Here is a 22,459-nt window from a genome sequence, read left to right as displayed (position 1 = left end):
ACTACATGTTTTTCTATTATCCCCCATTGCACATCTGATAAACTATCATTTGTACACATTTTATTTTGGGAAGAATTATTTGAATACATATCGGCGACCGATACATCGGTGCATCACTAGTATAAAGTATAGATGTTATGTGAAGGAAACTGATAATGTTCATCCTACAGTGTCCCAAGATAATTTGTCAAAATAATTATCTGATTCTAGCCACGTTTGTCAAACAAAAGGAGATCAGGTCAATATAACAACATAGTGTATTTATTAATCTTGCAAGAATTCAAGTGTATCAGACAGGACTCATACAGACATCGGATGAAGTTCTATTGCCTTGTTTGTCCATCAAGTAAATCTTTAGCCTCGTTTATTTTTGCTGCAATATATGGTGATCCACCTGCCCAAGAAGCAAACACATCACACACTTTGTTTTATATATGCATGGTCATATTATAAATAAGCACTAGAGACACCTCTCACCTCGATCAGGATGGTTTAAAATCATTAGTTTTCTGTGTGCCTCTCTGATCTTGTTTTTGTTAGCAGTAGGGCTAGTGGAAAGACAAGAACAACATAAAATTCACATATCCATTATATCAGAGATGCACCATTATCAGCCTTAAAATCCAGTATCGGAATATAAAAGCAATTTTTCCTATTGGACATTGGCCGATTGATTAAAAACTTATGCTTATTACTTACTTAAACTTATTATTTTGAATGGGTGAAAATGACAACAGACTGCAGTTTGTACGCTCTGCACTACTAGGAATGCAAAACATAATAATTTGAATCGAGGAGTTATAAAAGTAAAACTATAGGCATCTATTGGTATTGGAAGATGTTATTCTCCAAGTAATCAGATATCTGTATCAGTCCACCCCTAATTTATATACACTGTTTCAGTGTAATTAAACCTCAGAAAAACACGGCTACTAACCAACAGCACTTAAATTGTATCATTTAATGTAGGGATGCGCCGATACCACTTTTTTGGAATACGAGTACGAGTACGAGTACTTGCATTTCAGTACTTGCCGATACCGATACCGAGTACTTAATAAAAAACATGATTTAAATTTACAGGTAACAGCTTTAGTCATATAATTTAACAAAAAAACAAGGGACTCGTTTTCCAGTTTGTTGTAAACTCTGCCTCTTTGGACAACACAAGAGGCATTAACCCCTTACACGCCGCTCAAACATAGACATTTCTCAGACCGTGGTATCGATCCCTGGTATCGGGGGACTTTTAACGAGTACGAGTACTTTAGAAAATGTGGTATCGAGGCCGATACCCGATACCAGTATCGGTATCGCTGCATCTCTAATTTAATGTTTTGGTTAATTCAAATCCTATGTCTGAGATTGTTTTATTTCATGAATTTGGGGGACGCCAAAAAGTTGACTTTCCAAATAAAAGTGAGAACCACTGAAATAAAGAGACATGACTTTCCAAATACAGAGAATGATCCAGACATTGAATAAGCAGAGACTACATAGTTTATAAAAAACAATCTACCTGATGCCAAGAATAAGGGAAGCTTCTCTCCTGTTCATCTTTGGTTCAAAACCACCTCTGTAATATCCGCTACCAAAGGCCTATGAAAATATTAAAGACTTATGAAATAAATTATTTGAATAGTTGAATCAAGATAAAGTAATTATTATAAAAAATACCACTTGCAGATTTGGATGCTTCCAAAGCCTGTTTCACTTGTGGCTCCATATGTTTCATGGCTTGCATTGCATAGCGCCCTGTGACAATGGGTCAATTAAAGAAAAACAATCAGGCTTAATTAATAATCAAATGAAAATGTATGTTTCTTTATGGATTTAAATCACCATCATATCTTCTGGAGTCCTACCTGCAAGCCCTGCTGCTGCCAGGGTAAGGCCCACAGCCACCATGGAACTAGCCTAAAACACACAATAAAACAATAACCCTTGATTGTGCAATTAGCATTAATTGAGAGGCAATTTGCATTATTCAATGTAACTACACATCAGACATGTCAATCATAAAACATGTCTTACACACACACACACACACACACATTGTCTAATCCACTGCATTGATTACATGTATATAACAGTACATTACTGAATTGAGCAAATCTCTGAGCAGATGCTGTGGAGGATATTTTATAAGATGTTGTAAATATAATATTAATAAAGTAAAATTACGAACATCTGGCACTATTTTATAAACCATGGTTTTCCAGACTGGAGTTTGACCTGCAGTTTGTTTATAAATGTATGCAGTGTGAATATGAGATGCATTTAATTCAGTTTCAATAGTTTAAAATAATAATAATAATTATAGATTTTAAACGTATGACAATTTAATAATGGTAAACGCGTGATTTCCTAATACAGTCAGTCAGAAATTGCACTAAATGTCACTGTGTGAGTTAGCCACATGCTAATGCTAGCTCTGTTTTGCTTGTAAAATTACTAACAGAGCACAGTTATAACAAGACACAGTGAGTTAAACTGAAAGAAAGGACACATACCATTTTTTCTTCTACAAATCTGTGTTTTGGACTGAAATCACATCTTTCGTCATAAATCCATGCTGAATGTCAATATCATGTGGTTTTGTTATGGTGACTTCTGAACTTCAGACAGCGACCTGTCGCAAAACCGGCAAATCGTTGCCAACTGTCGTAAAACATAAAAAAGTACAGAGACTTGTGACGCAAGTTAGTTACATATTTGGCATCAGTCGCACGGTATACGTATAGGCTACACTACCCGTACATATAATATACATATTTTTATATTTATAATATGCATAATTTGTACCATAATATGATATCTAGTCTAATTATGTTTAATGAGGAAATTAATTTGTTTTATAAGTAAATTGACAAATTGTAAACAACATCAGCTTGCATGAGAATATAATACACTGTGCTTTCTACAATGGGCTGAATATAAAAGTGTGTTAATTTTAACTTAAAGTTCAACATCAAAAGATTGAAGTTTTATTTAGACAAAATATCTAACATTATATTTCTGTAACAAATTCTTAGATAACGAGTGAACACAATACAACCCACACTCTGTTCAATTCAGGTAAGTGATACACATTTTATATATAGGCTACTCACTGTACATTATAGTTTTATAGAGATTTATTAGGTACCATACCATTTCTACTGGTTTGATATTTGTTTTATTTTTTCCATTGCTGTGTAAATGAAGGCAGATCTGGGCCATTTTTGTTTCCTAATAACTATGCTCCTATTCTGACTCTGCAGTTTCTAAAAGTAAATCTATAAAATAATTAAAAAAATATAGCAATTCCTCTAATTTGGGTTAATGTCCTGTCAACCTTAAATTTATATGTATACATTTAATTACTGTACATTAAATAATCATATAAATACATAGATATCTTATAATGGTCTTTGAAATGCATGACTTTGGTGCAAGTTTTTGGCCGGGCTAAACGTGCAGTCAGAGGAAACACATGGCAGAATACTGGCTTCTTCCCATTGGGATAGATTTCACTCCAGGAACACAATGAACAGTTGAAGGTCCTAATTATTGCCCCCATCATTTGCATAATTACACAGTTTGTTCACATGCAAGGGCAGTATAGAAATTGTAAATTGTTATGGACGGGGCTGCAGTCAGTAAAAGTCAGGTTTAATGACAAATGCATCCCCTGCAAGCTACTGGCACGCCGACTAGAGGTTCAATAGGATTTGAAAAGCCAACAGTGTCCAAAAAAATGAGAGTTTTGCCCCCAAATCATATGGAATTACAGTGGCGGGCGCGTGTGCTACGTCTCCACACAAAAAGCCCAGAGGAAGCAGCTATTTCTGTTGGTTTTATTAAACCAACCGAGCAATTTAATTCTTTTGTTCAGGAGAGTTCTACTTCATTGATTAACAAAAGCAGGGATATAATTTTTTCAGCCTTTTTGAAAAGCCTGAAATGTCAAGCCTTTTAAAGCAGATTATTCTGCCTGTGTGCAGTGAATGCAGCTCGAGTAACCTTTTGTCTACAATTAAATATTCCAGCATAAATATAAAAGAAAATCAGAGATGGGGAAGATTGACTCAGGAGAGATTGGCGAGGTAGATCCTCACACTGATAGTGCAAACAGCTTGCTTCTAATTAAATATGCCACCGAGTCTCAAAGCATTTGCTTTCTGCCGCAGAGAGGGGAAGCTGCTGAGAATGTGAGGAAGAAATGTATCACGCCATCTCTCCGGCCGCAGACTTCCTTTGGGCATCCGAAGGTATTTGGGGATTTTTGTTTGTTTGGATAATTATTTGCTTTAATATCAAAGGGTATTCCTTACGGGAGGTGCATGAATAGAGTTGAGATGAAAACTTCTGGGCTTGTTTGCGATACGCACTTTGATAATTAGGCTTGACAATGTGACTTCGGGGACACGAGATGTTTATTTGCCATTTGCCGGGTAGTTAAGGTCGGTTGAGTGCTGTGGAGAGTTTATGGAAATGCTTTTGGGAGTATTTTGAGAACAGGGTGATTTCATGAATGTGTACTTGTTGAAGTTAACCATAGAATTTGAGCACTTTGCTGAAAGTCTTATTTACTGTAGTTTGAATTGAGTCATGCGCATTTATTGCTCTAATATATAGTTGATGTTTTAAAGATGAAACTAGATTAAGATGAAAACTAGTTCTGGCTACTAAATTATGACTATTTACATTATTATGTAATAATATGACAATAACTTTGAAAAGGAAATGTTATGTTATGTTATGTTATGTTATGTTATGTTATGTTATGTTATGTTATGTTATGTTATGTTATGTTATGTTATGTTATGCATAGCAGCTTAATATATTTTAAACATGTTTTGATAATTGTATTCTTTAGTTTTGTTGCTCTTTGTGATCCTCATAATCAAGCTAAATCACAGTTATAAATGTAGACTACATACTTGGAATCATACTGGGGAAATAAAATTACTAAAGATAAAAAGACCAAAGATCTTCCTGTCTTTACACTGACTGTTAGACTTCAAGTCTGACACTTTTTATGTAAAATTATGTAAAAAAAAACATTTCCAGATAAACATACTTTAAAAAATGGTAAGCATAACATAACACAACACAACAAAATTTAGACCTAGGCGTTTTCCACAGTAGGCCAGTACCGTTAAAGTTAGAAGTGACTAGTATGATTTTTATTAAGACAACCTGAGATATAAGGAAAAACCCATGCCACCACCTGCTGTCTGCATCTGAGGGTGTTATAGAGTCTTTAAACAGATAATGGCTGTTCTCAGGTCATGACGAACTCTCACAGGCTTTAATCTTATTCTGAGTTTTAGCTACAGGAATAGGACTGGCATGTCTGCGAACAGAAATGCTCAAATTAAATTGGCTGATTTCTCTCCAGAAGTGCAATGTGTTTTAGTAATCCCTCTATCAATATTAAAAGTTTTTATTGAAGGGTGGCAGACTTGACAAAGTATATATTTGATAAACTAATTTATTTTTATAATTAATCAAATAACTTTATATTTAAAATAAAACTGTTTGTATTATTTTCCTATGTTTTCATAAGTGGTTCTCTTAAAAATTTGTGTCAGTACACTGTCAGAAAATATGGTCAAATAATGATCCTAAGCTGTTACTTGGTCAGTAGGTATCCTTATTTTACCATTTAAGTACAGCTATGTATATATTTGGTACTAGTATGCACCTCTGAGGTACTACTCTTAAGGAAAAGTGTATGTTCCAGTGGTAACTAGGAACAGTGTAGATATCACATGAAACTACCTAAACAAACCACCTAAAGCATCTTTCACATGATCAGTGTGGTTGAGTGCGTAACAGTGATTTTACCACACAGATTATTTTTGGTTTGGGTGTAAAACCCAATTAGCAGTAAAAACTAAAATTTTATTAGAATTTTTATAATGATAATGATACTAAGAATAAACTGGTTTTCTGCAACTTAATAAAGTTCATCATCATTACTGTAGGATGTTTGCCATCCAGCAATGTAACAGCTTCATGCATAAAATAAATGTGACGAGTGTGCATATATCACTATTAAGCTACTGGTTTCGAATAAAAATCCAGTAAAAATTTAGTTTAGTTAAAACTACACATTTTTTCGTGTAATCTGTTAAGGTTTATTCTAAAAGAAGTCATACTTGAGATTTTAGTCTTAAACCTATTTTAAACAAATCCTTTATGTGATGTAGCCTATGTGGTATGTAAATAATTAGATACTGTATGAAAGAGTAAAATGATTTAACAGTAAGAGTACAATGTTTTTCTATTTACTATATACATACAGTGCTTGTTGACTTATCTTGCACTAGGTTGTCTACTGCATGTTTGACATGGCCCGAAATGTACAAAGTAAAAGACACAAAATGCATGTGAAAAGGGTTTACAAGGTCATGTAACAAGGTTAACAAATGCTGCATCACACTGTAAGCATCCTCTGACCAATGAGATGTGAAACAGACAAATTTAGTTGTGTTTGCACATTTCCTATTTGCACTGCCATATATTCAAATGTATCTTATGGACATTTTGCTTTATGAAGTCATTTTTAAGCAATCCCACATTTGTGACACGTTATAGCTGACATCACAACAGCTGTGCCTCAAAATGACACGTTTATGCCCTATACAGATCTGAATTCCTGCCAACAACATTTGACCTTTACTTATTCAGCTTATCAAAAGCTCATGCAAATGGCAGCAAAGGCAAAAGTCTGTAATTACAGAAATTAAATTTGCCGCATCTGCTCTGCCACCGTTGGACGTCTGTAAGCGAGCGTCTGTCAGGTGGCCCATTGAATTAGTCATCCATTCAGCTTTCTTGCTCAGGAAGTGTCAATGTGGACACTTGTCTCTGACTGAGCACCAACTCTCTCTTTCCCTCACTTGCAACTGTTTATGTTGTATATTGCTTTGCAATTACAAAGATCCCCATATTGTCAGTAGGTGAAGCTCTTGACGAGGAAACCTACTAATATTGTAGTTTAACTTTACACTACCATTTAAAAAAGTAGCCATGTCAAAATATATTTTACTATATATTTATAATTTAATCAGAGGCAGAGAGTTACTGGCACAGAAAGTTTAATCATCTTTATTCTTAACGCTATTCCATATTTCATGGCAAGAACCGGTTGATCTATACACAAGTTGATCTACATGTTTATGTCCTGTGGGACTAAATCAGAGTACCAAGGTTTAACCCACAATGACACAAACAAAACATGCAAACTCCACACAGAAAGGTAACCTGACCTAGCTGAGACTTGAAATGGAGACATTCTTGCTGTGAGGCAACACTGCTACCCACTGAGCCACTGTGCTGCCCCTGAATGAACAATCAAATTAGTGTGACAGCTTTAACAGTTTGCTGTGATGTCAAGAAATGTCTAAACATTAAAAGATGAATATACAAAAGTACAGAAATGTCACCTGTTTTAACATACACACTATTCCAATGACACATCATGTTTGTATTTTAATACTCATATCTAATGTGGCCACGTTGAGCCATTGGCTCAGAAGTGTTCAGCTGTGTTTTAAAGGTGCAGTGTGTAATTTTTAGAAGGATCTCTTGACAGAAATGCAAAATAATTTATATATAAATTATCAGGGGTGTATAAAGACCTTTCATAATGAACCGTAATGTGTTTATTGCCTTAGAATGAGACGTTTTATCTACATACACAGAGGGTCCCCTTACATGAAAGCTGCTATTTTGTGCAGCCATATTCCTACAGAAGCCCTTAACGGACAAACGTTTTTACTAAGTTGTCTCCAACGATGACATGTTTGTCCGGTGACGGGAACCGTAGCTTCTCTGTGTGTTTCTAAAGCAAGTGGTGAGCAGTGGACTGAGCCGTTGGTTGCAATTCGCACCTTACCACTAGATGCGGCTAAAATTAAAGGCTGTTTTTCTTTGTTGTGAAGAGTTTCGTTGCAAAACGAGATAATTCCGTTTTTAATATTTTTGTCAAAACATGTTTATTATTGTGTTATCATATAATTTTTTTATGGTGCTACTTAGCTGTATTTTTTAATTTATGAAGGTTTAAATCAAAACAAACCAACTGCAGTTGAATTTATAATAATTGGAATGCACAACCAAAAAACGAATTTTCATTTTGCAACGAAACTCTTCATGTGTTGTAACAAAATCAAAGGTTAATAAAATGTGACTTCTGTACTTCTGACATACTGATATTCATCTTTTGTCTTTACTGTCCTGATACTTATGGTGTGCACTGTATACTGTGTGTGTGTGCATGTACAGTTTGTATGTATGTATGTGTATGCATGTATTTTTTTTTCTCAAGAGTAGCTAGTAACTCGCTACTTGAGTATTTTTTCCTTTAGTTACTTATACTTTTACTTGAGTAAAGTTTTTCCACCTCTGGTTATTTGTCATGTTCTCAAATTGAGAACTGTTTTCTCAGATTGAGCTCTCTGACAATCTGACAGAAATGTCTTGTTGTGGCTCAAAAATGGGTTCATGAGGTTCATGTATGTCGTCTTTAGTCTGTTGGCTCTTTAAGTTTTTTACTGGAACATGTCACATTTTGCACTTACTGCAGAGTGTTGAGGCTGTTTACATATTTGTGCCCATATTACAAACAGGAAAAACATTTGTTTATTTTTGAATTATTTTTTTTCTATAATTGTATAATGTTTTTGTTGAGTTATTATTATTACACATTTTTTCTGACCTTTTTGAATCTTGCCCTTGACAAATAACCCAAATTGCAAAAAAGACTAAAACTAACACCAAAACTATCTATTTTTGGAAAGTCTATTTCAAAAAACAACCTAAACATAGAGCTGAAAAAACATATATAATGCAAAATATATCGTTATCATGAAATAAAATGACTCATTTTGTAAAATTGAAGTTTGTTAGAGATGTTACACTTCTTTCTTAGTCTTTGACAGAAAGGTGTTACAGTACTTTTTCCCAGTAACTAGTAATATAACAAATTATAAATATTACAGTTATTATCCAAAAAATAGCTTGTTACAACGTTACTTTTGTTGTGGTAGTCACCTCCTGATTAATCTTAACTGTTGCGCGGGTAATGTGATAATGTGAGCGTATGAAAATCCAGAGATATTGGTACATTATTCTATTTTTAGGACAGTTACTTAAATGAGATAATAAATCCTGTTTGTAATGTCAAATGTCTTTGTAAAGTGCTTTGATGTGTATTTTATGACACATGTTAAAAAAGCTGAAGTTCATGCCCTAATATATAAATGTATACGCAACTACAGTTGAATGCACCCTGCAGCAGTCCATCACTGTCCTAAACAGTATTAGTCTCCTTCATAAATGATATTTCATACATGTTAACAACAATAAAATCATACAATGATTATTAAATGATATTTGGGTTTTAAATTAATTAGATGTTTATTCACAAGCATTCAAGTATTTAAAAATAGCAATGTGAAGATAGAGATGATTTAATGCCAAATAAAAAATACTTAACTGCGCAAAAGTTTGTGGCATTTATTCTCAAAATGACAACTACTTAGGCCTATAACTGTTGACAAAAATTGTATTTAGTTATGAATATATAGCATGTCAGTAAAACAAGGACACAACATAGAAATTCAATTAATTAATAAAAATGAGTTACGTGTGTTCGTCAGGTCCCTGCTGTCTCGCGCATGAAACACTGGCACTGCAGTATTTTAAGTCTGCAGTTGTTTAATTTATACAGTGCTGGTATTATACCCTTTATTCTCTTACCAATGAATTGGTAATGTTGGCAGCGAGACCAATCTGCTTCATGTGTAACTAAAACGAGCCAATGCACATTTACATTCAGTATTTGCATCTGACTGCCACACCCACAGCACAAGTATAAATAGGCAGCAGGTGCAGCGCATATGAAGGTTTTAGGTGTGTTCGACATCGGCTGTGGCTGGATGTAACCGATCGGCGAGATTAGCCGCGTGCAGGCGGGGAGGAGCTGAAAACGGAGACGTGAAGTCGGACGCGCTGTGGTTCCCGTAGTTTGCTGCATTTACGTCAGGCATGGCTGATCACGTGCCGTTTGCTTGCTTAATCGCATTAAACATGATTTGTAAGATGTAAACTACATAAAAAGTGAATTATACTGTTTTGAATGTCTGTGTATGAGCATGAGTGGAACTGAAGAGGCTTACAGCATCTGTTTTTACAAGAATAAAGTTTAACAGAAGCATAAATTATTTAAATACCAATGTAGTGGGGTCTACGTTTTTGTATCCATTTTATTTTGATGAAGATGACACAATATAACATCGCGACTACATGAAAAGAGCTTTAACTGTTATAAAAATACAGATTTGTGATCATTTGTGGAACTGAGGGCGTGAAAATACACACGAAACACACGTGATTGTTGTCATGTGGTGAATCCGACCAATCTTGAAACAGCTGTGTCGTCATTACAGCCCGTGCAGCTCCTCTTCGGGAACTGCGCTGGCTAACTCAGGCGGCTGATCTCGAACCGCTCTCGCGGTACTTAAAAACCATATGACGTGCCTGCAGCGCCAGCTTAAGTCGGACAGCAATACTAACCGGAATGCACTGCTTCAAGTCAGCCGCCGATCGGTCTGCGCAGCGCCGCATGAAGTCGAACACACCCTTTTGCTGAGGAGCCGAGCTGGTGACCCAGCTGATCAGCAGTAGTACAGCAACTGTGGTGATGGGGCGTGATGTCTCCATCCTCTTTTTTATGGAATGAGGGTTACGCAAGTAACCGAGATGTTCCCTTTCAGTCGATCACTTTGACGTCACACAAGAGGACAGACGAATTGGGAGTCCCTACCAAAGTGCCACTGGTGCTGCCCCTTCCAGTGCCATGCACAAAGCTCCCAGTCTCTTGCTAGAGTAGAAGATGGGACAGGGCCTTATATGTTGTTCCTGCACAACCCACTTGTTAACATTTAGATAATACTGGGACCTCGTCAGGGAAGTTCTAAGTTAAATTTATAACCCCATAAGGCCTTAATGCATATAGAAATCTCTGAGGTGGCTTCAAAAGTCTACACCCTTTCAGAGATGGCAGAGCAGGTTCTGCCAAAGGAAAACTCGGGCTTAAAGCTATGCCATGGAAAATAAACATATGGGATACCCTCAGCCAGGGACGTGCACAGGGGGGTTGCTCAGGTTGCCCGGGCAACTGCCCATATGCCCTTCTCGACTCAAGTTGCCCTTCCGAGGTGGAAAAAAATAAATTGTACTTTTACTTCGTTTACACTATGCAGCGTTCCTTCGTTACTGTATTTTAATTAATTACGAAATTTGTATTTTATTTTTAAATTGCTATCTTGTGTTTCTGGAGTATTCGCGAATTAATGACTCGTTTGAGTCGATTCCTTACAAAGTGTTGCAAATAAACGAGTCTTTTGAGTCGATTCTTTACAAAGCGAATGGGCCAAACGTTTAAATTGGTTCGCGAATCAGTTTGAATGAATTGTTCAGATCGCTGCAAAAACGGAATCGTTCGAAGCTGTTTTACTCGTAACCTATGTAGAAACACGCAGAATATAACCAGTGTTGGGTGACGTGGAAATGAATATCTGTTTCGACCTCACTCTGACCGTCACTACGGTCTAAAAAGGAATGATCACCTTCGTTCTGCCTATCACCGAGACCATATGTCAACAAAGTCATGTCCATGACCTCCGGAAGCAGAACGACCCGCGTCTATAATTAGCAGAGAATGCTCCCGGTTCAGTCTCTCACCTTGATCGCCTCATACGAGACCGTGAGTAAGAGACTACGTATTCAATTCCTGACTATTTCCTTGTTGCATTCCACTAATTCGTTACCTAAACGGTGCGGGTGCCTTGTGCCCCCGAGAATTGTTGTGGTTTGCGTATTAACTTATTATTTCTAGGTATATACCTTTCATTTAAACTCATATGCACTAGATTTCCGGGGAATTTAAGTTGTTTATCTGTGTGCCTCTACTGCTGTTCGCAGCCGTGGGCTTTGTGCGAGCCCACTAAGTGCGTTCGCGCGCTGGTGTGGGCCGCCATTATACCTGTGTTTGTATTTACTGCTGTTTTCAGCTGGTATATTGTGTTTGCTACTAGTGCTATTTTTTTTGTTGAATTATTTAGTTGGGGCTGTTTTTTCCAGTACACTATAAACAGCCCTGTTATTATTGTGTTCACTATTTCAGTCTGTTAGGTGCGTTTACGTGCTGGTGCAGGCTGTGGCAGTATTTCCCCACACCCTATACCCCTGTTCACAGCTGGTAAGGGGTTAGTGTGTGCCTGCTAAGTGCATTCGTGCGCCGGTGCGGGCCATCATAATACTGTGTGCTGTGCTTTTCTGCTCTTAGGTACTTTTTTTCGCCTTGAGTGGCGGCTACAATCACACTTTTTCCTGCAATACTCCCCTCTGACACACCCTATATGCCAGGGCCCCATCTACCAGAGCTGGCTACGCACTCAGATGGAGGATCTTTTCAGAGTGGTGTTTTGGCTTGGGCATCGAGCCAACGATTTGTCCCGTGCCACAAGTATTATGCTTCTTGCAGTCCCATTTTGATCTGGGCAAGGCAGCCAGTACGATTAAGGTCTATGCTTCGGCCATTTCAGCTTTTCACCAGGGGGCAGATAACACATCCCTGGGTAGGCACCCTCTGATTAGCCGGTTCTTAAGGGGAGCCCGCCGGTTACGTCCAGGTCGCACCTTGCGGGCACCAAGCTGGGACCTGCCTACAGTTCTGACATCTCTCACTGAAGGTCCTTATGAGCCTATTGCAGACGCAGATCTACGGTCTTTGTCTCTTAAGACAGCATTTCTCTTGGCTCTCTGTTCAACCAAACGAGTCGGGGAGCTGTGTGCTCTCTCCGTTAGTGATGACTGTTTGAGGTGGCAGGCAGGGGGCACTGTCGTGTCACTCTGGCCGAATCCAGCTTTCCTGCCAAAAGTGCTTGATCAGCAGTCCATGAACAAGGTGTTGGAGCTGGCCCAATTCCAGCCTTCCGCTGCCTCACAGGCAGAGCATGACAAGCTTAGCACATTGTGTCCAGTCAGGGCCTTGAAAGCCTATCTGATCCGTACACAGGCTTTAAGAAGAATGCACTCTCAACTGTTTGTCTGTTATGGGGCGGCAAGGCAGGGACTGCCGCTTTCCAAACAGAGGCTATCTCATTGGCTGGTGGAGGTTATTTCCCATGCTTATAAGGCTCAGGGGATACCGGTCCCAACAGGTACAAGGGCTCATTCTACTAGGAGTGTGGCTACATCTTGGGCTGCCCTCAAGGGTGTGGCAGCAAGCGACATCTGTGCAGCGGCTTCGTGGTCTACGCCATGCACTTTTACAAGATTTTACCGGGTGGATGTGACTCGACCAGCTCCGGTCGGTGACGCTGCCCTCATGTCTGTGACTGAGCGAGGTTCTAATTGATCCTGGGTTCCTCGCGACTCTGTTGGTATGTGTCATCCCTTTTTAGACCGTAGTGACGGTCAGAATGAGGTCGAAACAGATCGTAGGTTACGCAGGTAACCATGGATCTGTGAGACCGAGGGATGACCGTCACTATCCTTGTCGCTCGGACCATTCTGAGGCGCTCAAGGTAGGAGACTGAACCGGGAGCATTCTCTGCTAATTATAGACGCGGGTCGTTCTGCTTCCGGAGGTCATGGACATGACTTTGTTGACATATGGTCTCGGTGATAGGCAGAACGAAGGTGATCATTCCTTTTTAGACCGTAGTGACGGTCATCCCTCGGTCTCACAGATCCATGGTTACCTGCGTAACCTACGTTACCAATCTTTTAACTAAAAGCAAAACTTCACACATGTACCCGCCATTACATACACGCGACCTGTTCGTCGTCAGACACAGTTAAACGCGTGCAACCTCCAGAAGCATTGCAGCACAGATTGAAGAAAATCCATCGATGATTGACGTCTGATTCGCTGTATACTGTACTGTATATGATGTAAGTGATTCTCACAAAACACACGTGACATGACAACGTAAGAAAACATGAGTTTTGTCTAAAATCATTTTTATGTAAGTGTAAACTGTCAATGTCCTCAGACCATCTTAGGAGATTCCAACTTTATACATATGCAAAACTGTTGTCAGTTTACTTGTCTGATATTTCAGCTATAAACTACATCAACATTGACACTAGAGTTAATTTGTTAATTTGAAATGCTTGTCTATTCTGTGTTTGTATTATTTTTTCTGTACTGTTTGTGTATGTTGCAGTTTTACACATACTGTAGAAGTGCCCTTCATAAGTTTTCTTCTGTTTGTTGTGGAGTGAAGAAATGTTTAAACATAAAAACATGAGACAAAAGTACAGAATCTGTCATATTATTTTTTTTTAATGGTCACTGAGCTGTGTCCTGATTGTTTACAGATGAAAAGCATAAAATGTGTAGGATCAGTTTGATTCACTTATGTGCATTTGTGTACAACACACATAAGTCAGCATTTAATGCTGCTGTTCTTTGTTGTTAAAGAATGTATGTGTTGAAACATAAACAAAGGTTAATAAAATGTGACATTCTAAACTTCTGACATACTGATACTTATCTTACCAATTTCTGGTCTCCACAGCAAACAGAAAAATCTTGTCTTTACAGTTCTGATACTTATGGAGGGCACTGTATTGTGTGTGTGTGTGTGTGTGTGTGTGTGTGTGTGTGTGTGTGTGTGTGTGTGTGTGTGTGTGTGTGTGTGTGTGTGTGTGTGTGTGTGTGTGTGTGTGTGTGTGTGTGTGTGTGTGTGTGTGTGTGTGTGTTTGCGCGTGTATATCTAGATTTATTTTTTCATGAGTAACTAGTAACTCGCTACTTGAGTATTATTTTCATTGCATACTTTTTACTTCTACTTGAGTAATTATTTATTTAGTTACTTGTATTTTTACTTGAGTAAAGTTTTTGGCTACTCTTTCCACCTCTGTTAAAATCTTCATGAATCTAGGCTGAGTTTGCCACAGTTAAGCCTAAATAATCAGACAGATAGCAGCTAGCTACAGCTTGGAGACAAGCAGCCTAGGCTACAATTTATTTGGTAGGCATTAGGCAAACATGTTTGCTGATTTTAATAAAGACCATGTTATTCTCAGTCCTTCATATAGGCCGTGAGTTAAAAAAATTTTTTGGGGGGGGGGTGCCCTTTATTTAAGTCAGAGCAACTGCCCCTAAAAATTCCTGTGCACGTCCCTGCCCTCAGGTATTTCAAGAATTCAACAATGAAGGCCTGGCACCAGATGCTCGGTCACATCTGGCTGCTGACGGCTTTGAAGGAACTCGACAAGGTTTGCCCAATAGGGAACTTCTGGAGTTAACATAGCACCATAATGATGCAGCAAGCCAGCACGAGTCAGGGCTATTGGTGCTTTTACCTGTTAATGTAAGAACATGGAAGGATACCGAACATGAATCTTCAACATGAAGCTGTAGAATCTAATGAACCTAGCCTGCAGCTCTACTAACATCTGTCAGCAAATTCCAATGCCAAAGAGGATGCAATACTCCTTGTAGAGTGAGCTCGCAACATGAGCGGACAAGGCCTATTTTGAACTTGGAATTCCAAGGTGATACATCCTCTGTTTGGAGACAGCCTTTCCCTTCTGCTGGCCTCTATAAAACCCCATTCACACTGACCTCTGGTCCCAGAAAATACCTGTAAAATTGCCAGACAAGCGTCTGTGTGAACAAAAACTCGTTCCGTTAATCTTCTGGGATCGTTGCCAGAAAGAGGACCTAGTAAGATACGCGGGTAACCCTCTGTGTGAACAGAAAGCCGCAAGAATGCCGTAATGGGCGTGTCGAAGTGAGGACGCTCGCGTCATCATCACAACACAAGTTATGGTTCAGCTCCTTACAACAAGAGATAACATGCATATAAACATTCACCACGAGAAATGGTGCAAACTAGATTGAAGCAGTTATCAGGAAATGATAAATGAGACACATAAACAATGACGCACGTGCCGTAGTGAGGACGCGCGTGTCATGGCAACATGAAGTTGGTTTAACTCTTTAAAATGAGGGATTTACAACATTCACTACGAGAAATGTCAGCAAACTGGACTGAAGCAGATATCAGGAGGTAAGTTAGCTCGTTACTTACTGCGTTGAAATGGAGATCATTCAGCAGCATAAAAGAATATCGCGTCACGTTCTCATTTGAGCTATAATAAAGGAAAATACCCGCGCGTCATCCTAACAAGATATATTGTTCAACTCCTCAAAATGCGGGTTTTAAATGCATATAAACAATCACGATGAGAAATGTCTGAAAACTGTATCAAAGCAGAAATCAGGGAGCTTGTCAAATATCCACTCTGAAGCTGAGATCATTCACCAGAATAGAACTGTGCGTTCACGCACTCCTTTGTAGTCTTATCATAAACAAAAATGCACGCGAGTTGTTTCTGGAGAGAGAAATAATAAAAAAATATGCAAACTTCAGATGCTGCGTAGAAGAGAGGGCAGGACTTTCAACAGGTCACGTGTCTTTCCGGGACCGGGTAATCATGTCAGTGTGAATGAATAACATATCAAACTGTCCCAGAAAATTCCAGGATGCCTGTCCCGTGTATCTTACGGCATATCTGTGTGAAAAGGGCTTAACAGACAAAGAGCTGCTCTGAGGTCCTGAAGCTTGAGTTCAATCCACGCAAAGTTGCAGAGTGTGGACAGAGCAAATCTAAGGATGAGTCTGTCTCCTTCACGGACAGCAGTTGCAGGTTCACCATCTGATCCCTGAAGGGAGTGGTAGGAACCATGGGCACATAGCCAGGCTGAGGTCTCAGAATTACATAGGCGTCTGTCGGACTAAGCTCCAGGCATGATTCGTTAACCGAAAAAGCATGCAGGTCCTCTACCTTCTTGATCGAGGCCAATGCAACAAGGAGCTTGCATTTCAACGATAGAATCTTTAGCTCGACTGATTTCAAATGCTCGAACGAGGCCACCTGGGGTGCTCTCTTTGCACCAGGACCAAATCCCAAAAGGGGAATGATGGGGGATGAGGTAGATTCAACCTTCTCACTTCCCTAAGGAACCTGACGACCAGGTAAACTTACCTTCTATGGGGTTGTGATATGCAGATTGCAGCAGTATAAACGTTAAGGGTGAAAAGGAGACAGCCTTCGCTTCAACCCCTGCTGTTAGAAGGAACACACAGAACACCACTCAATGAACAGATTATTCTTCAAGGCGTAAGCTTGTCTTGTTGATGTTGTGCCGAAGTAATGGTATTTACTACCTGCTGGGGTAGGGCACCTAGAACAGATCTACCTGAGCGGTTCCAAAATGGCTCCAAATCAGCTGTACTGCCTGGGGATGGAAAGCACTGCTCATGAGAGCTCGAGCTCGTCTGCTACATGATTGTGGGATAGTCGAGACATAAAAAAGTACATGTCCATCAGGTTGATTGTTGCAAACCAATCTTGGGGACAGATGCATTTAAAAATGTGCCACTGTGTCAGTATTTTGAACAACAGCTTGTGAAGTACTCAGTTTAGAACTTGAAGATCCAAAATTAACCATAACCCACGTTTCTTGGGAAGTAGGGGCTATAAAACCCTGATCTTAAATCAGCTGAAGGGACCGGCTCTATCGCGCCCTTTGCCAGAAGAAACTGAGATCTTCCCGTGTAAGACATGAGCTTTCACTAAAGTTAACTGGATGCTCCTGAACTGGGGGGGGGGTCAGGCAAACTGAATTGCATAGCCGAGTCTGATGCTGCGAAAGTGCCATCAAATGCAAATAGTGCATGCCAGTATGCATTGTTAGGGGTGTGATGGTAAAAATCAAAACTGTACGGTTCACCTCCCTCATGTCGATACATAATTAATCTATGGTTGTAGAGAGTCAACGATGTTACAGAGTAGAGAGTTGTTAAGTCAACTGTACGTCAGTCACTTGATGAGACTGTATGTGACAGTCTCTTAACATCCTATAAATTCACTGTCTGTCTGCACACAGCAACAATGGTCAAAATGTAAATCAAAAGCTGTAACTGGTACGACAATACATTACACTTAACGAGTCCGCACACGTGAATGCAGGTAACATTTAAACAGCCACTCTACACTCACCAGCCGTTCCTGTCTCAAATCATTTTGTGCTGCAACTTTTTTTAATTTTTCACTTGAAGATGATGTACTTACTGATGTTTGAAATATTCCTTATGCCGCTGATAATGTATTCACTTAAAAATCTTATTTTACACAGTTTAGGTTTTTATAGGCAGCAACGCTCCATCGAAAATGCATATAACCGGAATGTACACCATGAGGCTACGTGCAAGTAGTCCATACACTTCTAAAAATAAAGGTGTTTGAAGGTTTCTTCAAAGCGATGCCCTAGAAGAACTACTTTTGATTCCTCAAAGAACCATTTTTTAATACCTTTTTATAATCTAACGAACATTTGTAGGATGCTTTGCAAAGACTAAAACCAAGAGTGTACTCACACTATCCAAACCAATCATGGGTGGATCTGGGGGAGTAGGGAGGGGTGACAATCATGCTGGGGCATGGTTTGGTTTGGTTTGGATAATGTGAGTACACCCCAAGACTCGATGTTAATGGTGAAATGCCTGCTATAACAAGGAACATTCCAAGAAGTCCTGATGGATAAGACACTTGCCCTAGAAGTCAGCCTTTCTAGATGTCACAAGATATAGGATAATGCTATTTTATGTATTTTGGGCATAAGTGTGTATGTGTGTGTTTGTGTCTGATTGCTATTTGTATCTAATTAACTGTTTTTTTTTTTTTGCAAAAATAATCAAACTGAAAAAGTTTGACAGTTTATCCTTGATGTTGCTTTGAACAACCACTGGAAATCTCTGTCCCTTTTTGTGTTCCTGTAGCTCAACTGGTAGAACATTGTACTAGCAACACCAAGGTCACCGAAGTTAGACTCCTAGGAAACACAGTGATAAAATATATGGTTTGAACAATTTAGCTTTGGATGGGTGTAACAAATGTTTTGATGTTAAGGGCCATACAGTATATGATGGCCGTTGCAATACTTCCTGTTACTGGTGACGTGTTTTGGCGGGCCCTCAAACATGAAGCTTGAATCGTCTGTTCCATCTAAAATTGCCTGAATACAAGCACAGAATAACACAGCCCGCTCTCCGTTTGTTCCCACTTCTTTTTCCGAGTGCCACAGCCTGTAATTATCTACAGCTGAAAACAAGTGAATGCTCAAATGCCCATCGGGCCATAGAAACAGAATTATAGCCCGCGTCGCTTTCCTTTCTCCACAGAAAGAATGCTTCTTTTTGTGGAGGAGAATGTGTGTTTAGTTTAGTTTGAACTATTTTGGCAAGGAGGGGGCTCTCGGCAGGCCAGCCGTGCGCCGACGTCTTTGTTAAACGTCTTGATGATGGAAAATTGATCAGGCTTGAATCAGAGGTTCAATATATGGTCCCCCCCAGTCTATTGTCTAGGTGAATTGCACATGGTGAAGGGCCACAGGCAGGTTGCTATTAATATGACAGCCTACTCCATATCCAGCTATAATTTCTAATGAAATACCTAATCTTCATTATTTTGATCCTGGCGAGCGATAGCGTCGAAGAAAAGGAGGGTTGATGGTTTTCTTTGCGCTTTTCCGTACGAGGAACGGCAAACCGATCATTTTTGTCAAGTTCTTTTTTGAAGCCGACTGAAATGCTTGTGGATTGCCACAGTTTAAAAGGCGTCCAGACAAAGCCATTCAAGGCAATGAATGCGGACGCCATCTGATTTTTTTCTATTTCCTCCTTTTTCTTCTCTTTTTCAATCCTTGTAATCAAATTTGAGCAAAATCAAATGGGGGGGGTTTCAATGAAAGTACCTTTTGTTGGGCTGAAACGAGCAAGTAATTTACAAACTGCCCTTCCTTTGTGTGGGAGGCTAAAGGAGAAAAGAAATCAGTAGCTTTTAAAGCTAGGCCTCGCTGCGACTCTGCAGATAATGAAAGCCGTCTGTGTTGTGGGCTAGAGAGCATTTCAAAGGCAGGCCTGAATCAGGGTTACACGGCTAAAAACCTGTGCCTGTTTGTTTTGTAAGGAGACCAGATCCAGTCGTCAACGCAGTCTGGGCACGGGGTGAGTTGGTGAAGAAGGATGGATGATTTCTACTGGAAGCCCTGGAGGAGAAACACTTAGTGAACATATGCGAATCTAAGAGGACGTCAGCATACTTCCCTCCCAAAAAATCCTTACGGAAGGAGCTGTTGAAGCGGGAAGCTTGGACTTTTTTCTGTCACTTTACAGTGGAATACTCCTGAAAGGTGAGTCACTTGGGATTTCTTCTTTTGATGATTTCCATCAGTTTGCGGCTGGTCTGCGTCAAAATGTAAATTAGTTTTTTTTAAAGGATGAGCAGTGATTTGTAGCTGGGTACAGAAGTGTAATGTGCATTCACTTGGCTGTAGAGGGCAGAGCGGGTAACCTCTTAATTTAAGGGCTTTTAAAACAACATCATGAGCATCTGTGAAAGGCAAATGACAGCTCAATATGTTGACAATTTGGGTAAAATTAACTATAATTGTGGGATAATCATTTTATTAATCATATCAGGTGTCTTCAATGACAAAGTTGGAAAGTTTACTTTGGCTGTTGGACTGGACATTTATGGTTTAGTTATTAAGCAGGAGACATGCTTAGTTGTTTAACTCCGTAAATAATTTCCTGCCATGAATGTAATATTTCACTGTACAACTTATTTATTTCTGACACAACGACTGAATCAGTTTAGGAGTTTGTGATTGACAAGTTTTTTTGTATAGACAGAAATGTATTTTCTGTAAATGGCACTGAACAATGCTTAATGCATATGCACACCGTTTATGATATGCATGATTTACCTTTTTATAGGCAGAAGTTTTCACTTACAAATACTTTTATTATAATTTGGCAAGTTTGAAAGCAGTAGTTTCACTCTATCGCTTCTATTAACAATAGACAAACAGCAGGATATTTAAATGAGCTGTTCTCTGACTCTATTTTGAAATGTCAAAATTTGCACTGGAACAAAAACCGAGCAAAATTCAATCTGAGGCTGAATAGAATATTAAATAAATCGACTCTCTACCGCCACCCAGAAGTAGCAGACAAGTCAGGCCACCCATGGGAGAGTCAGTCATTCATGCAGAGTCATTTATTGTTGTATATAATGCATTCTGGGGTCATTAGTGTGTACATTATAACAGGAATTATGCAGGGATTGTGATTTATATACTCTGCTAAACGCAATGCTGTATGAAAACGGCACTATAATCCATATTTTCATTTTAAATACAGAAGTTTATTAACAAAATACACAGAAATGTACTTACAGTTCAATGTCACTTTAAGTGAACACTTTTAAGTGCCATCTGTCTGTCTGTAGAGTATGGCTTGGATTTAATCTGGAATATTTCTTTAAACAGTTTTACATTATTTGGTTGTATAAAACAATATTATGGGATCTGACATTCCTCTGAAATATGTTGGTGTTATATACCTTGGTTGGTTTCTGTCAAAAGACTGTCTCTAATGTGCTTTATCGGTGTGGACACAGAAATAAATGCTGATAAATTAGTGACATGCTCTTAAATGTGTGTAATCATGTGTCAACCGTTTATGTTTTACGTGACCAGCTGAGGTTTATCGGATAAATCTGTGTCAATTGTGTGTCATAAACGCATCCCCCACAGGGCCGTCCATACCAATGATTTAATAGACTGCTATAAGGGGTAGGGGGGTGGGCGGTACTGACCGCCAATTACAACCCAATGAGCCATGGCCAGTCAACTGCTGATGATCATAGCCCATAGCCCATTTCCTCTGACTCAGTGCTTCTCAGCGCTTGGTCATCCGACCCATGGGCCACTTTATACTTATCCAAAAGCCTAATAATCATACAAAGTATTAGTTTATTGGTCTAATTATGCAAATTATAGTTGCTTATAGTTATGTGGGTTTATATCACTGTAAATATATTTTACTATGTTACATTTAATGTAACAATCAGAATAAAATGTATATACATTTTTTTGAAGTACTGTTGGGTGAATCTCACAAAATCTGCCGAAACATGCCAGGTTTACCTGTTATACCAAAATAAAAAAAGAAAGAAATGATTTTGGTTTATTATTATTTGCATTATGATGTTAATTTTGCATAAAATATATGCATAAAAGTAAATGTATTGCCTAAATGTAAATAAAAAAGGTAATTATTTTATTATAATATGGATCTTGTTAGATATCTAAGTCTAATGAGAATCAACATTAAGAATACCAATAAAGAAGAGAAAGTAAGAATCGAAATTACACGCACTCACGCATACACACGCACGCACGAACGCACACACACACACACAAATGGATATATGTCTTTATGTCTATATATATGCCTTTCAGTTTGTAATCACAGTGCAATATAACAATATAAAACAATTAGGGCCGGGACTCGATTAAAAAAATTAATCT

General features: G+C 38.7%; 1 protein-coding gene and 1 long non-coding RNA gene across 3 annotated transcripts in view; one reads left to right on the top strand and one right to left on the bottom strand.

The window, feature by feature from the left end:
• Window positions 1–247: 247 nt before the first annotated feature.
• On the bottom strand, window positions 248–2,661 carry dnajc19 (DnaJ (Hsp40) homolog, subfamily C, member 19). Its single transcript, XM_065259377.2, has 6 exons — window positions 2,514–2,661; window positions 1,866–1,917; window positions 1,685–1,755; window positions 1,520–1,599; window positions 478–548; window positions 248–394 (listed from the first exon to the last, which is right to left on the bottom strand). Exons 1-6 carry the CDS (start codon window positions 2,514–2,516, stop codon window positions 324–326), a joined length of 348 nt encoding a protein of 115 aa, XP_065115449.1. The 5' UTR covers window positions 2,517–2,661; the 3' UTR covers window positions 248–323.
• A 1,497-nt stretch (window positions 2,662–4,158) lies between these two features.
• LOC135740844 (uncharacterized) overlaps window positions 4,159–22,459 on the top strand; it is a 128,178-nt gene continuing 109,877 nt past the window's right edge. Inside the window, exons 1-2 of one of the 2 annotated variants that reach the window (XR_010529274.1) lie at window positions 4,159–4,253; window positions 20,053–20,275. This is a non-coding gene — a long non-coding RNA (uncharacterized lncRNA). The remainder of the gene's footprint in view (window positions 4,254–20,052; window positions 20,276–22,459) is intronic. The other variant, XR_010529272.2, reaches the window with a different exon arrangement.

The sequence above is a fragment of the Paramisgurnus dabryanus genome, chromosome 24, assembly GCF_030506205.2.
Source record: "Paramisgurnus dabryanus chromosome 24, PD_genome_1.1, whole genome shotgun sequence".
Classification (NCBI taxonomy): domain Eukaryota; kingdom Metazoa; phylum Chordata; class Actinopteri; order Cypriniformes; family Cobitidae; genus Paramisgurnus; species Paramisgurnus dabryanus.
Note: the sequence above shows the minus strand (reverse complement) of the source record. Positions and strands in the feature narration are given on the sequence as shown.